We start from the raw sequence: 15,935 nt of genomic DNA, 5'->3' as shown, positions 1-15,935 counted from the left end.
CGATAACATATTATTTTAATTTTTTATTTCCTTTTAATATCTTAATATTTTAATTTCTAAGATAGTGATAAAGAATTATACTTAAAAAAATTTTGTTGTAATAAGCATTTTATTGAAAATCAGTCGAAGTTACCATACGATTGTCTGGTAAATTTTTCCCATTCAGTTGGTAAGTTAGTGTAGTCCAAATATTCATTCTTCCCGCCAATATTCCAGCTGCTCTCATTTGTTTTGTCGTGCATCGGACATGAACATGCACATGGGCGTCGGGCGACTGTGGGCGACGAGTGACGAAATTTCGACTACACGATTTCAATTAATTTCAGTTCGGCTAGGATCAAGTAGAATCCAGGATGATGACTCAGGAGAGCACAATCGAATGCGATGTAAATATTTACTTCGTCGTACCGAGTCACCTGGAGTCCGAAGATGATTGCAGCGAGAATATGTGGCAGACATTTAACGTTTGTACCTTTTCCTATTTTGCTACAGTTATAAGGTTTTTTCGCCGTATATTCAAGCAGTATTGCAAGTCGACACGCGGAAGATACGGAGGCGATTTTGCATTTTCCAATATTTTGCTTTTTTTGGTCATATCCTTTGTCTCTTATTGGTTTTAAAAAATGTTATTATTTTATTCTAGAAATGCAATGAGCTTAGTTTGCGTCCAGATTGGGTTAGTGAACAGTTTTGCTATAACATGAAACCACAGAAAAACGATGTATTTGTCATAGAGGAATTTAAAGGAGAAGTGTTTGAGAAACTGAAGAACTTTAAATGCTCGTAAGTTTGCAAGCTAACTATCTAGGCACAGAAGTAACAATAAACACATAAGTCATAATAATATTGAGGTTGTCTCATGGGGTGCTTTTCATTTGATATAAATTGATACAAGTGTCGTTCTATCTTTGTCATTCTTTGAATATCAAAAAGGATAAGATGACACTTGTATCGACTTGTGTCATCAAATAGAAGGCACCCACATAATCCTGTTTGTCACTTATAAGTTTACGTTGATTTACAAGTTCCTGGCATTTGTTTTATTTAGCTCTTTGCTGTAAATAAGTTTTTAATCTAAAACATAAATTATTAATTAATATTTACATTACCGCAACAGGTATATATCTTATCATGATTGTAATTAAAAATAGCTAGATGAAGAAATTTTTAATTACAAATTTATATTTTAGCAGAATAGTATCACCGAAATGTCTGCTAATTTGTTTTCTAAATGGAGAACCAATACCAGAAGGAAGGAGCCCAATTTATACTACATCCATGAGAAAAATGTGCATTTGTGCATCAGGTTTTGATGCCGAAACGAAGGTACAGTTATCGTGGTAATTTTGTGTGTATAAACTTTAATTGTTTGTAACTATGATAGTTTTGATTGCTATTACAGGACTGGATACAACAACGAGTTGAATATATGGGAGGCGTCTTCACAAAGCAATTAAGAAGTTCTGTCACACATTTAGTAGCGGATAACGTGATGTCTGCAAAATATGAGGTATTATAATATATTATTGATTTTTAAACAGTTTTATTAGAAATATTGAGAATCTTATTGTATGAAATTAAAATTATATTTAATGAAATTGTTAAATTTTTATCTTATTCTATATTTATTTAAATCTCATTATTTTGTGATAACATAATGCAGTAGAAAAAGTTTTAATTTATTAAAAATTCAATTTATAGAAAGCTATAGAAATGAAATTACCAGTTATGACGAAAGAATGGATAGAAGCTGTCTGGAAAGCAAATTTGAAGGAGGTGATTAAGGCTGATGATAAGATTTTTGATAGATACAAATGTCCAGTTTTTATGAATCTAATAGTTACTTCAACAAATATTCAAAGACGTCGAAAAGAAGAAATTAAACGTTTAATACAACAACATGGAGGAGTGAGTTAAATTTTTTGTAATATATATGATAGTAGTAAAAAATGTAGCAGTTGACTATAATGTTATATTTATGTTTTGCAGATATTCATGGGTCCTCTTGATGGAACGAAGGTTCGAGTGGTTCTAACTACCGAAATTGGTCCATTGAGCGATAAATTAAAGTATGCAATGGAAAATGACATAGCCTGTTTGAAACTTGATTGGGTATACGAAAGTATCAAAATAGGATATGCTCTACCCTTTCCTAACTTTATTATCGAATCTATAAAAGCATGTTCAACACCGGAAAAACCAAACAGTACGTATATATAATTGAAGAAGTCTCATTATCAAATATATCTGAAGATTTGTTGATATCATCTGAAATTTAAAAAATAGATATAAATAGAAAATAAGTGTCAAATTTTTCAACTCTATTTGAATACTTGCTTTTGATGTTTTATCTCATCAACTACGAACGTCAACTCATTGTAAAAGTTCCATTGAAATGTATATGTCAGGTGGATAGCCAATTCAGATCCAAAATTTGAAAAAGAAGAGAATGACAAATAATATGACGGACGGAAATGCTACATGTTTTCCGATTACGGCAAAAGCCTTGATTCCGTTAAAATGAAGTAATTGGGGGTTTTAGGGGTCGCTGATTCTGAATTGGATACAAAATTTGAGAATATAAAATGGGAGATCAAAATGATAAAAGTCTTCCAATTTAGATGAAATGTAGTATTAAAGGCATAAAGATCGCTGATATCAAATTGAAATACAAAACTTGAAAAATGATAACCAATATGGCGGATGAAAATGCTAAAATTCTTCCGATTTCAACAAAATATAGTTTTATAAGGTTTTTAGGGTCGCCGATTCCAAACTTAAATTTTGAAATTAAAAAAATAATTGAAACAATATGGCTGATGGAAATGCTTAAAGTCCACCAATTTCGGCAAAATACAGTTTTACTACCCGAGATTATAAGAGTAGATTCAGACCTAGACAGAAAAGCAGAAAACAGAAAAGTGGTAGCAATCAGAATTCACACTGGTAGTCACTGGTTTCGGCCAGTTTCGACTTTCTGTGCTATTTACTATCAGCACAAATTTTGATTGGTTGCTGCTTTTCTGCTTTTTATTTTTCCATCAAGGTCTGAACCCAGTCTAAGATGTCTTAAAGTAATCTTTAATCCTACAAGTCGTCTTTTGTCCATATTATAGACATAATGTTGTATGGCAAACTAGAAATTGATTCAAGAATTTTTCACATAATTTAACTTTTATTGTATTTTGCCAATTGTAGCTGGAGATGTTTACTTGACAGTGCGCGCGTAGCGTTGAATGTGATAGCACATTTAAATTCGGTATACCTGTTAATAACAGAAAGTTGTTATGATCTTTTAACAGTATAAGCAGTTGTATTAATTACTTTATAACGTAATGGTTGATAAAATTGAACAGAATCAATAGCATTTTTTACATATTTTTTTTAGCTCAAGAATTGCTCAACTGTTCTAACATTAGCTCTATAGCACACGAGAGACGTCAGACTAATATAATAAGTGAGAGTTTTTGTACAACGATATCGAATTATTCTAATATAGATGCAGTAATTGGTAAACCCTCAAGTAAGTATTAATTAATATATTAGGCCGGGGAAAAAGTTTCTTCGTATTTAAAAAAATTTTTTTGGAAAAGTTTTTATTTGTTGCAAAATTTTCGTTACAATTATATTATTCGCTAGAGCAAAGTTTCAGCTTTAAGAATCTGTTTTTTAAACTGCGGTATGATGATTTTTATCGCATTTATAAGCAATTGAAGTCAGAATGCTCCTTTACTTAACTCGCGAATAACTCGGGAACAAAAAATCATAGGAACATTTTTTTTTTTAATGATTTTGTAGGGAAAACTTCAAGCTTTCACGATAGGTAGTCGAAAATTTTCGTAAATTTTTTTTGGGCACGTGAGAGACCCTCAAAGTGAAAAGAAAATTTTTCAGCTCGTAGTTTTTTAAATGTAAAAATTACCAAACTCAGAAACTCAAAAAATATAGTAACCTTTCGAAAGTAGAGATTTCAAGCTTTAAAACCCTTTTTTAAAATTTAAATTTCGTTTATTTTTAACGAAGATATTGTATATGAAATATTGATATTGATATTGTATTGAATTAAAAAATACGAAGAAACTTTTTCCCCAATATTGTAATTGCGATTTTAAGTAAAAAAAAATATTTATATTTCTTTGTATAGCCTCTAAATTAAACGTATTGGATCGACTCACTTTCGGTGAAGCAAAATCAGCTGGACCATTTCTGGACGGATGTAATGTAAATCTTTCTTACACTATCCGTAGTATGTTGTGCTCTCTTTTCTTTTGATTTCAAATTTGCTATTATTTTGCCTTTGCAGATTTATCTTGCTGGATTTGTAACAAGTATCAGAGATAAATTGAACAAAATATTAAATGTTGGCGGTGCAACACGTTTTGATGATATATCGGGTGCTGTGACCCACGTGATTATTGGCGATGAGAGTAAAGCATCCGCAGAACTAAAAGCGATAAAATTGGAAGGTTTATGGTACAGTAATATCAGATAAATAAAATTTACAATTTATTTGACTCCCAATTTGCGATAAAACCTACATTATATATAATTGCTCATAACTAAAAAGTAGATATTCTTTTAAAAATAAAAAATTTTGTTTTTAACGTTAATAAGAATTTTTACTTCAAATTTCACCAAAAGTTGATCATATATCATGTACAATCTGCATAAATATACAAATGCTGCATAAATGTATAATATATTAGTTATAATATGTTACCTTTTTGTTTTCATATCTTCAATTTTTGCTTCTGTTTTATCATATACATTTTATTTTGGGCAGTCCTTATATATTGAATGTAGAATGGCTGGAGGAGAGCATGAAATTAAAACGGCCTGCATCAGAAGAACTCTTTCTGTTTGAAGTAAAAGATGCAGTACCTAAGAAAAACATTGAGACACCTGCTTCACCGCTCAGTAAAAAGGTATTAATACACTACAATATTACATTGAAGTTACAAATTTATATTCCTAATTTTTCAGAATATATGTATCTTTAAATTATTTTTTATGATTTTTGTATTTTTCTTTTTGCGAAAAATCTTCGCGAGAAATAATCTGAAATTATGAATATATATTATCTGGAATATATATTATTAAAATTATATCAAATATTAACATTTTTACATTTATTATAGATTTGCATTGACAAATCGATGCATTACAAGGATTAATGAATATATTTGTGTATTATTTTAGAATTTAGAAATGTTGCAACGATCGAAAAGATCTCTGCCACCTTTGAATTTAGAGAAAATACTTCCATCTGTGAATGAAGATGAGCAACCTGATCTCGTACAGCAGTATCTACAAGAGAATAATGGTAATAGAGCAGATTGCATTCTAAAATATTTGCATTGTATTCCAAACGTATTTAAACATACTCATAATTAATAAACAGTGCAGTATTCTCGTGCATGAAGTTTTAAAAGATAGGTGATTGTTAAGTAAATGTCTCGTTATAACTGTGAATAAATTACAGATAGCAGTGTCAGACATGAATTTATCAAACCACTTACCCCTGTTTCAAAAAACAAAGATCGAGAGAGTTTGAGTAAAGTGAAAAGTGCGCACACTAGTGTGTTAGATACAACAAAAAATGTAGAAAGTGATAACTCTATGCCACTGAGCCAAAGCTACATGGTGAACGAAAAGTTGTTCAAAGGTACAATAATTATAAATTTTTTCTTCTTTTCTTCTTACGTTAAGCCTCTGGCCTGTGTTACACCTCTCTCATATGCTTGTGATGTGCACGTTGATTATTCAATTGCCACATATGGGACCTACAGTTTTTAATGCCGGTTCCGAGAGAATTTTGTGGGCAAGGATACTCTCGGGAGGTTGCCGACCTTTTCCGAGAGGAGACACGAGCGTAAATATTTTGGTTCCTACTAGGATCGAACCTGAGATCTCTGGCATGATAGACCAATTCGCTGTCTGCCATGCCACGCTCGCGTTCAAGTTTCATTTTTCATATTTCTACTCTGCAAAATAATATGCTCATGCATTTATATACATATAGATATTAACAAATTTCCTATTGAAATTTTAAATTTTATATTTCTGCTCTGGAAAATAATATGCTTGTGTATTTATATATGTGTAGATATTAACAAACTTCCTATTGTTGAAATTTTATATAATTATATATAAAACTTTCCCGGGTATATATATTAAGAAAATTTGAAAAGTTAAGAAATTTTCTCCACTTGTTTTGTTTAATGTAAATACATTTACAGTACTGTTGAGTTGTATTCATACCAAAAGTCTTATTCGTATTTGAATCACCCTACTATTACAGTATGGCTTTTTATAGATTAAACAAATATTTTTTATATTATATAAGATCATTGTCTCAAGAAATATAAATATCAAAAAGATCTCTTTGATACCTTATCTTTTGAGGAAATATCAATAACCCGTATACCTATACAAATTTTTCTGAATGTAATAGTAAAATATTACATGTAGGTTTAACGTTCGTTGTGGCTGGTTTTGATGACGAGGACAATCATATAGAGACAATCGTAATGTTGGGTGGGCGCTTAGCCTCGAGAACCTATAGTGGTATTCCGGATTATGGTATTGTGCCTGTAGATGGAGCACCATTAAAATATACAGTTAATGAAATTGTGAACGATTTATTTATTGTAGGTATCTTTTATACATTAAGTCCTCATTTTTAAAAAGTTTAAAAAATCTATTTTTTAAGAATAAAAATTATATGTTAGGAGATTTTGGAGTGTTAAATAGTGTATAAAGAACAGTTTTTCTTGAAATTAAGATCTTCAACTATTAAAAAATAATTAATTTTATGATTAGAAGATTTTGATTTTATACTTATTTTATATATATTTTTATGTTCTTTTAATTTAGTATAATTTTGTATATTTTTTTGAATGTAATGTTTATCATACATATATTTCAGTTTTGGAAAATACCTTTGCGTATTATTACTCTTTATGTAGTTCGCAATTTAAATCTATTCATTAATAATAAACGGATTCCACTCATAATTTTTCTTAATGTCGCTGATATTTAAAATTGTCAATTTTTTATTTATTAATAGGATGATTGTGTAAATCAAGAGGAAGTTGTGGACATTATGTATTATCACAGGCCATTATATATTAGAAAACCTTGTAATCCATTATCAGGATGTGTCATAACGATGAGCATGTATACTGGGTCTGAACGAATGTACCTTTCGACACTAGCTATAAAACTTGGCGCTATGTAATGTATACTCTTATTATATCTCGTATACATATGTATATATAGTGTATATATATATATATATATATTTTATATGAAAAAAAAATTTCTTAGAAATATAAATTTTAATAAGAATTTCATTCAATATTTTCAGATGTCAAGATATGTTTGCGCGGAAAGCCAATGCAGAGAAGAATACACATGGCAGTACGCATCTGGTTTGTCCATCCCCGGAAGGAAACAAATACAACGCGGCTGTGAGATGGAAATTGCCGGCTGTCACAGCCGACTGGTTAAAAACCTGCGCGGATGAATTAACGCTCGTAGATGAAACTCCGTTTCTTGTCGGAGAAACAATAGGTAAATTGATTTGTATTTAATTGTTTTTACTTTTTTAACTAAATTGCGGACCTTAAAGTTTATGTCAGGTATATTTTTTAGAATATTAAAAGTAAAATGGTTGCAATATTTTTTATCGGTTAAATATAAACATGGTTAAATACTTAAATATAATAAATTTTAAAATTCATTAAAATTAATAGTTCTCTTCATAAAAAAAATTGACTTCTTTTCTAATAAAAAAATCGTCTGATTAACTATCTTAACGTTCGTGACAATAAAAATTACTTCTCTCTTCCAATTTGAACTATCGTAATTCGTCTAATTAAATTATTTGTTGAATAATCTAACTAAATTATTTGTTTTACACTGAGGATGATCTGATGAAGGTGGAAACATTTGTATTATTATATGTTTAAATTGATTTGGTAAATATTAAAGATTGTTTAATTATTAGCACTTTTACATCTTGCGTTGACTCGTAGCCTTTCTTTTTTGGAAATTTTAATTTTAAATGTTTGAATCAGAATATTTTGAAAAATGATATAATTTCTAAACCTTTGTTTCCATGTTTGTATATAATTTTAACATATATGTGTTAAAAGCACCAGTTAGAACGACTAACGAAGCGAATCTCTCAGCTGCTGGCGAAAATAGACCAAGTCCAGCAGAAGAAATTACATCAAGAATGATTACACCGATATGTCATTTATCTCAGGTCAAGGTATTATTATAAGATAAGATTATTAATATTCTTTATCTATAAATACACATTTGTTTAATAACAAATAATTATAATTTGCAACGTTAATGTAAATTGAATTTAACATGTTTGTAAAAATTTGATTTATTAAGAGCAATTTAAAACCATTTAGCTTAAATATACTGTAAGATTCATTTTGGATTACAATTTAAAAAATTTATAGGACGCACTCTCTGCCGAAACTCCATTGATAAATAAAAGACTCAGTCTCGTAATGAATCAGACATCGCCGTCACCATTTCACGTGTCTACTCCGGAGAGTCCATATGGACAAGTCTTTAAACCCAATCCTTCACCTGATACTCGAAAAGGATGGATTAAATGGACAGAAAATTTTCCTGATTTGCAAGTAGAAGAACCGCCGCTAAAACGACGCGCACGTAGCACTGTGAGTATCGTCTTTTTGTATAAAAACTATTTCTGTTTAAGCGCTTATAACAATATGCTATAATCGAGAACTATTTGTAGCCGCTTTCAGCATTGAAGAGACAATTGTGGGAGAAATTAAAGAATCCAGATCAATCTGAAAAAGTAAGACAAATATATTCAAGAGCCGCGTGTAATCTTGTTGCTGCGACGAATATTAGTGTGAAGATAGAGTACATTTGTAATATAAAGGCATCGCGATATAATTAATCTTTCATAATAATCTCTTATAACATTCAACGTTTTCTAACTATTTTACAATAGTTACTGCTTTCAATAATCGTCATGGCGTTTAAGAATATTAGAATATCGCATAATTAATTTTATCCAAAATTGATTTATGTTTTTAACTATTAGGAACATGAATCGGATCAAGCAATGAGAGACGATGATGATAATGATTCTTTTTCGAAAAGAGCTGAAGAGGAATCTAACAAAACTGCTTCAACTTTTATCCCACCCATCAACCGAAAGCTTGACTTCGACGAAAATTGTAGTCCAATATCAAAAGAAATAAACATGTATGTGTCCCTTAATGAAATGGAATATTATGATAAATATATACATACTATAATAAGATGAAAATATTTCGGAAATGAAAGTTGTATGGGATACTTTGAGAACATAATACTTATTATGATAACTACTTTTAGAAAGTATAAATATCTTTTCTTTTTTATGATATGTTATTCTATATATTATTAATATTGATAAGAATAAATTTGGATTTTTTATGGATAGGCAAATAGCGCAATTGGATCAAGTGCTTCAACGAACGTCCAATACTCCTGAAAATAGATATTCGCTATCCGGTGAAAATGCGAAGAAGTACAACGAAGCTTCCGATCATATACAAAAATGTGAGTATCTTTAAATTATATCGCTAACTTATATCGCTGAGTCGATATTTGCTATTTTTGTACAATGTTTTAATAATTCTACAATGTTTAAATATTTTACTAATATAGGTATAGTAAAGGATTCTCAAGCTATCGACGCCATTGTATGGGAGGATCCAGATCATCCAAAACGAGTATGCAATGATTTTTCTTTTCAAATGACTTTTACATATTCGAAGATTTAACTTTAATTTTGACACGTGCATTAACTCAAAATAAATATATAATTCAAGATTTTAATGTTTTTCTTTCTATGAATTAAAAAATAAAACTTGAGAAAAACATGTAGAAAAACATAAAAGACATAAAATTGATGCTTATATCAAGCTGATGAAATTTTTAAGCAGAGAATTTATCAATATTAAGAATCTTTATTTTAGACCGCATATGTGAGAAACACAATCAATATTAGAAAAATGCTTATTACGAAGCTGAATCTTCATTGCTTTAAAATAATTCAATCTTGAATTACTAATATACACTATATATGTACTTGTATAGTGTATATTAGTAATTTAAGATTGAATTATTTTAAAGCAATGAAGATAAAATAATTCGACCGTAATAGGCATTTTTCTAATATTGAGAGAATTTCTCATATTATCTTAACTATTTTTATCGGATTGAGATAAATTTTGATATAAGAATGTTTGTTATAATATCAATTCAATTTTTTTATTTTTTGCAGATTTTATAGCTACTATTTTTTATGTATATTAATGTTTGTTTATCTTATTTAATATTTTTATATATTATTTTGTTATTTGTTTTTTCATAGTCAACCTTAGGTAAACGGTCAAGTAACGATAATAGCAATGTGATTCATAAAGAACATATCGATGAAGACGCCATAGAATATGAACCATCAACAACACGAAAATTTATGCTGTCGGGTATAAAGGTATTATTGTAGCATAACGATACTGTTATTTTGATATTGCAATCATTATTTTGACATATTATAATATTTTAATAGGATAGAATTACGTACGAACAAGTGATAAAAGATCTGGGTGGAGAAGTGTCTACGGACGCAAATTTTGACAGCAGTGCTACACATCTCCTATGCATCAGACTCTCCAGAAACGAAAAAATGCTTAGCAGCATAGCTTCTGGAAAGTGGATCCTGCATTGCTCATATCTACAGGATTCCAAACGAGAAGGCAGATTCCTCGATGTTAGTATATTTGTCAAGAATAACAAGGATATATCAGAAGAAATTAATATTCCGATACTCATTTTTCTTCTGATTTAAAAAATCGAAAGAAAAATAAAAAAAGATTCGATTGTATCGTTATTTGCACTGCGTTTACGTTTTCATGATGTCAACTGCAAATAAAATTTTCGTAGGAGGAAGAGTATGAATGGGGTAATCCAAAGAGTAAAAACAAGATTCCAGAACCAAGTAGTAAACTCGAGAATACGATCGGAGCTGCGGTTTACAAGTGGCGATTGAAATTACAGAAAGAGTCGTATGGCCCATTTTCGAACATGGTAGCTCTGCTGATGGTCTCAGAAGAGAAATACGATCAATTTAAGAGACTGATCGAAGCTGGCGGCGGTTTAGTCATGCAAGCAAAGTGCGTATTAATCAATTTCTATAGAAAAGAGGACAGTTTTATTATTTGTTATTCTGATTTTTTTAATTTGATTGCAGACCGCCTTATGATGCCAGTCCGTCTGGTCGCAAAATCACACACTGTTTCGTTAATGTGAAACAGGTAAGCTATGTTTTACTTCTTAAAATAAATTTTAAAATATAATGCAATTCAGTTAATGGCTTCTCTACACTTCAGGAATTTTTTCAATTTATTAATTGTTTACATTACATGTATGTATAATTAAAACAATTTATTTTTTAATAGTAAAAATTGAAACAAAATAGTGAGAAAATGCCTATAGTATTGCAAAGAATTTATAACTGTATTTTTATGTATATATGTATTTTAATGTATAATTAATTTTGAAAATAAGTAGATTTTGAGACCAAAATACATGACACACACACACACACGATATATACATAGCGAATTTATAATCACGTAATCAAAGTGCTCAAATAATTTTATTATTATATACAGGTAAGCCAGTCTGTAGACTGGGCTATGCTGGCTAGCAAAGGCATCCTCTGTTTCTTGCCGCAATATCTCAGCGATTATTTAACCGCAGTGACGCCGCTCAATCCGCGAGACTGTGTACTCCTAGAATTCAAGAAATATCTGGCGCTACTGCCCAAGTAGCAAAAACTGAGGACAAAATTATAATTAAATTTGCAAACGAGCACGTGTCATTGGTCCGTTAAAATTCGTAAGGTACATACATTCAATAGTGTACATAGCAAATTCGTTCATTAAAATACGTGAGATACATACAATAGTGTACATAGTAAATTCATAATTACATTATTGAAAAGCTGAAATAAAAATTTCTTTTACAGAAAACAGTCAATTAACTTATCGATAAATTAGTTATGTATATATATAACAAATTTCGTTTGTTAATATTTTATGTCAAAATTTGCATAATTTTATAAAGAGGATATTCCGATAGACGTTTTATAAAGGAGAAGTTTTTCGATTAATGTTTTTTATACATAATAGTTCAAAATTTTTATTTTCTAGAAAGTATAGCCACATAGATATTCGATAGAATTATATGAATATAATTGTATAATATTAATACAATTAATATAATTATTATAAATTGTATAGAAGATGATTGTACATATAAGAAATTTGCTAATAATCACAGCGATTATACTTCCATCATAGAGAGCTACTCATGCCCTACTAACATATCCATTAATCAAAATAATTTCGAATGCTCTCATATACACATTCTAAAATGATAAAAATAAAAATTGCAATGATTATATACCTATCGTTGCATATTGCTAATGTATTATATCCTCTTGAAGTTCAGCAAGAATTCTGCTGGTGGCGAGATAAATACGTTTCGCGGATCGATGGGGTCCTTCCATGAAGGATGCAATGTAACTTCATAATCACGTAAAATCGCTATTAGTCCCACAGTGGTTTGCAAAATTCCCAGCCGCATACCTAATGTTTAAGTGGAATTAAATCAGAGAAAATCGAGAAAGAATTTAGTTATAAACGGAAAATTTTTTTTTTTATATTTATACTATACTTATACTAAGATAAAATGCATACGCGCGCGTGTGATTAAAATTATTTATTTATAAATTTTAAATATTAGTGAATACTTTCTCAAGCAGTATCAAAATCCTAAAAGAGATTTGTGGTATTTGAAGAGCATTAAATAAGTATATTGTTTTAATCGCGCGATTCTGTTCTGCAAAAACAATAGATAAGTAAATATTATCGCGAAAGAAAGTTTATCGCGTAATAAATGTCAAGGAATGATAAATGTTGCTTTTTCCAGCAAATTCTATTTTTTTATATTTCATTTTACATCCGTTTGAGTTCAATTTACCAACCTATACAATTCCGTGGACCCTCTCCGAAGGGCAGGAAAGTGCTGGGTACAATTTCGTCTTTTCTCTCATCACTGAATCGCTCAGGATCAAAACGCATAGGATCCAGATAGTATCTTGGGTCAGATTGAATACCACGTAATACGACATATACCGGTATGTTTTTCTTGACAGTTATTTTTGTGCCAGGAAACTACAATTTATTCTTATGATTATAATTCATAGTTTAATTCGAGACATTTCCGAGACGTCTCTATTGATATCAAATTGATTAAAAAATCGTTTACTGAAAAATTTTTTGTTGCTGAAAATAATTTCTGACATATAATGTATACTATGTCTCACTGTGTAATCGCTAAGAGGAAATCTGTCTATGATCGGCGCGGGCGGATAAAGTCTTAGCGTTTCATTTATTACTTGATGCAGATACTTCATATTGTGAACTGCTTCGTATGTTACATCGTTAGCGTCCTGGATTGTCTTGAGGATCTCCTCCCTCACGCGTCTCTGTATTTCCGGCTGTTTAGCTAATTCGAAGAGAGCGCAAGTCATAGTAGCGATGCTGGTTTCCCGACCAGCCACAAAGAAGATCGCCGCTTGTGCGAGAAGAGCATCCCCTTCAAATCCTGAAGAAAATATCAGTAAAAATAGATTTTTCTTCTGATATAGATTGCCAATATTGGAATGCTATTTATGTGTGTATGTGCGAGTTGTTTATGCAGTGATGAAAAAGAAATATATGGTTATTAGATCTCGCATTACAAATGTGTTACATAAATTTTCTTACCAGTAATCGTTGAACATGATAAACTTCAATTGCGAATGAAGATTTACTTATAATAAAGTTAAAAGGAAATTCGAAATTTTGAGTGTTAAATACACTCGATTAATTTCATCTTATATTAGAATTGTAAAACTCTATTTTAGTTTGATAGTGAGATTTATATTATATTTAACGCTACATATATATGTATACATATTAAGTACTTACGAACATTCATATTATCTGGCGTCTCAGTTTTTAATTGCAAAAGAGAATCGATTAGATCTCCTCGTTTTATTTTTGTGACGCTTCTATTGTCCATAGAGTCCCAAAAGACTTTACGGAAGTAATCCGTGTACCTGCCAAGCATCGAGCCACCTAGATACTTTCCAATTGACGGCAAGAAGAATAAGAAGAAGAGCTGCAAGGTGCTTAGGATGGTTTGGACAAAAGCTTTACGTGCTACACAGAGGAACGAGTAGAATATACGTTGCAAAAATGTTCGATGTAGACGAAAAAGAGCGAAGTGTAATGTATAGCATGTTTAAATTCTTTACTTATATTTATTATTTTACTTACAGTTGACATAAAATTCTGGCGACGGTGTATCAAAGCAGTTTGTCCGAATTCCAAACGCCACAGAGGATGTCACATCGGTGGTATATTTGTAGAATGTATCTTTGACCTTTATCGACATGATTTTGGAATTGTCCTTAATTTGATCGTGCAAATGGTCCCTCATCTTTTCTCCGGACTCTTGCATCAGCTGAAAGAGATTTTTCAGCTTGCCGCTCGTGAACACTGGTGTCATTTTTGATCTGAACAAGAAACAATCTCTAGGTAACTAACATTTTCCTATTTATATACATATCCTGATATATTTTAGATTCTTTATTAGATTATTTTTCTTTTATATATTTTTTTAATAACACTTCAGCAGTCTATTTGCAAAATAATTTAATAATATTCTTTCAAATGGCTGTTGATCATGGTTGATTGATTCATGTAACATATATACTATGTACCTCAAATACTTCCACTCAGGATAACGTATGGAGAAGAGACTCCATTTGCTGATAGTGTCGGAATTGTTTGCTCCTCTGAAATAATGATTCGGGAATATATTAAAGTCTTTGATCATTATCTGTTTTATCAGTTCGGGATTTCTTAGAATCAGAAATGGCTTGTGTAGGATGTAGATCCCTAAGACATCTTCGTTCTCAGCTTGCTTGTGCAGTTCACTAAGAACCACTCCAGCCGATTTTCGGAACAGCATCGCGTCTTTGAAGTGACCGAAGAACCAGTGTGTAGGTAACGTAGATACACCATGTCTCTGCCAATAGGTATGCTTCCATTTCATCCATAAGTAAAGCGTCGCGAAAAGCGACGAGAATATTACAAGCGCGTCCAAAAGGGCGCATTCGTACAATATCGCCATTTTTATGCAAACCGCATGAAATCTTCTGTAACTTTGTATAAAACTCAAGTTTAATTATGAAACTTTGTAAACCTCATACAAAAGTCTTTCTTTCATAAAATCTGAATTGTATAAGATTGTGCAAAACTGTATGCAAATTATGTATAAAATTCAGTAAAAAGACTCCGTGCATACTTCCTAAAAGCTGCGTGTAGATCACTCCAGATACTGCGTGGGACTGCGTGCAATAAGCGAAGATGACACTTTAACTGTATAACAGTATCAAAACAACTTGCGAAGTCATTTATCAGTGAAGTGGATACTTATTTTCATCGGATATATTAGGTATTATAAAAATTAACAGAAATCTCACAGCAGGAAAGAATGGGTAGAAAAAAGATTAGGAAATGTTTTCGAACAATTCTCTAAAATATGGAAATTCGAAGTTTGGTCATGAATTGAAGCTGTGATTAAAAAGTTATGTATTATAAATAAATTGTATATTAATGCTTGATCCTAGATAACAAAGAGCGTCTCAGCAAAATCACGCAAATATATATATATATATATATATTAACAGCAGTTTAACGGAAGGAAGCATCAAAGGTAGCATCCAAGTTACCTTGCGTTGTCAGCAATATGTATGACAACATTGTGTG

At 30.6% G+C, this 15,935-nt stretch overlaps 2 protein-coding genes across 3 annotated transcripts; one reads left to right on the top strand and one right to left on the bottom strand.

The window, feature by feature from the left end:
- The first annotated feature begins 353 nt into the window (after window positions 1-353).
- On the top strand, window positions 354-11,898 carry mus101 (mutagen-sensitive 101). 2 transcript variants are annotated; one of them, XM_018505648.1, is made up of 26 exons: window positions 354-464; window positions 644-783; window positions 1,191-1,326; window positions 1,403-1,510; window positions 1,702-1,908; window positions 1,990-2,206; window positions 3,389-3,523; window positions 4,145-4,221; window positions 4,304-4,473; window positions 4,784-4,925; window positions 5,200-5,323; window positions 5,483-5,665; window positions 6,472-6,650; window positions 7,070-7,236; window positions 7,370-7,575; window positions 8,160-8,278; window positions 8,481-8,705; window positions 8,786-8,848; window positions 9,101-9,264; window positions 9,485-9,603; window positions 9,712-9,776; window positions 10,421-10,543; window positions 10,619-10,819; window positions 10,993-11,222; window positions 11,300-11,363; window positions 11,724-11,898. In XM_018505648.1, exons 1-26 carry the CDS (start codon window positions 354-356, stop codon window positions 11,880-11,882), a joined length of 3,834 nt encoding a protein of 1,277 aa, XP_018361150.1. In that variant the 3' UTR covers window positions 11,883-11,898. The 2 variants fall into 2 exon arrangements, with proteins under 2 accessions (XP_018361150.1, XP_018361152.1); XM_018505650.1 differs by having other exon boundaries at window positions 1,194-1,326; window positions 11,724-11,882.
- A 55-nt stretch (window positions 11,899-11,953) lies between these two features.
- On the bottom strand, window positions 11,954-15,630 carry LOC108759927 (cytochrome P450 6k1). The gene is made up of 8 exons (XM_018505651.1): window positions 15,472-15,630; window positions 14,885-15,322; window positions 14,439-14,677; window positions 14,088-14,321; window positions 13,442-13,722; window positions 13,100-13,289; window positions 12,520-12,701; window positions 11,954-12,055 (listed from the first exon to the last, which is right to left on the bottom strand). Exons 2-7 carry the CDS (start codon window positions 15,295-15,297, stop codon window positions 12,544-12,546), a joined length of 1,515 nt encoding a protein of 504 aa, XP_018361153.1. The 5' UTR covers window positions 15,298-15,322; window positions 15,472-15,630; the 3' UTR covers window positions 11,954-12,055; window positions 12,520-12,543.
- Between the last annotated feature and the right edge of the window lie 305 nt (window positions 15,631-15,935).

Source organism: Trachymyrmex cornetzi, unplaced genomic scaffold, assembly GCF_001594075.2.
Source record: "Trachymyrmex cornetzi isolate Tcor2-1 unplaced genomic scaffold, Tcor1.1 scaffold21, whole genome shotgun sequence".
NCBI lineage: Eukaryota > Metazoa > Arthropoda > Insecta > Hymenoptera > Formicidae > Trachymyrmex > Trachymyrmex cornetzi.
Note: the sequence above shows the minus strand (reverse complement) of the source record. Positions and strands in the feature narration are given on the sequence as shown.

Bases quoted from the DNA above. Each gene is read 5' to 3' on its own strand.
- mus101 (XM_018505648.1), top strand. From the start codon at position 354: ATGATGACTCAGGAGAGCACAATCGAATGCGATGTAAATATTTACTTC. The intron at 465-643 runs GTTTGTACCTTT...ATTTTATTCTAG, and splicing joins ATATGTGGCAGACATTTAAC to AAATGCAATGAGCTTAGTTT. The intron at 4,926-5,199 runs GTATTAATACAC...GTATTATTTTAG, and splicing joins CTTCACCGCTCAGTAAAAAG to AATTTAGAAATGTTGCAACG.
- LOC108759927 (XM_018505651.1), bottom strand. From the start codon at position 15,297: ATGGCGATATTGTACGAATGCGCCCTTTTGGACGCGCTTGTAATATTC. The intron at 14,678-14,884 runs GTACATAGTATA...TTTCTTGTTCAG, and splicing joins CCTGAGTGGAAGTATTTGAG to ATCAAAAATGACACCAGTGT. The intron at 14,322-14,438 runs GTAAGTAAAATA...TCCTCTGTGTAG, and splicing joins GCCAGAATTTTATGTCAACT to CACGTAAAGCTTTTGTCCAA.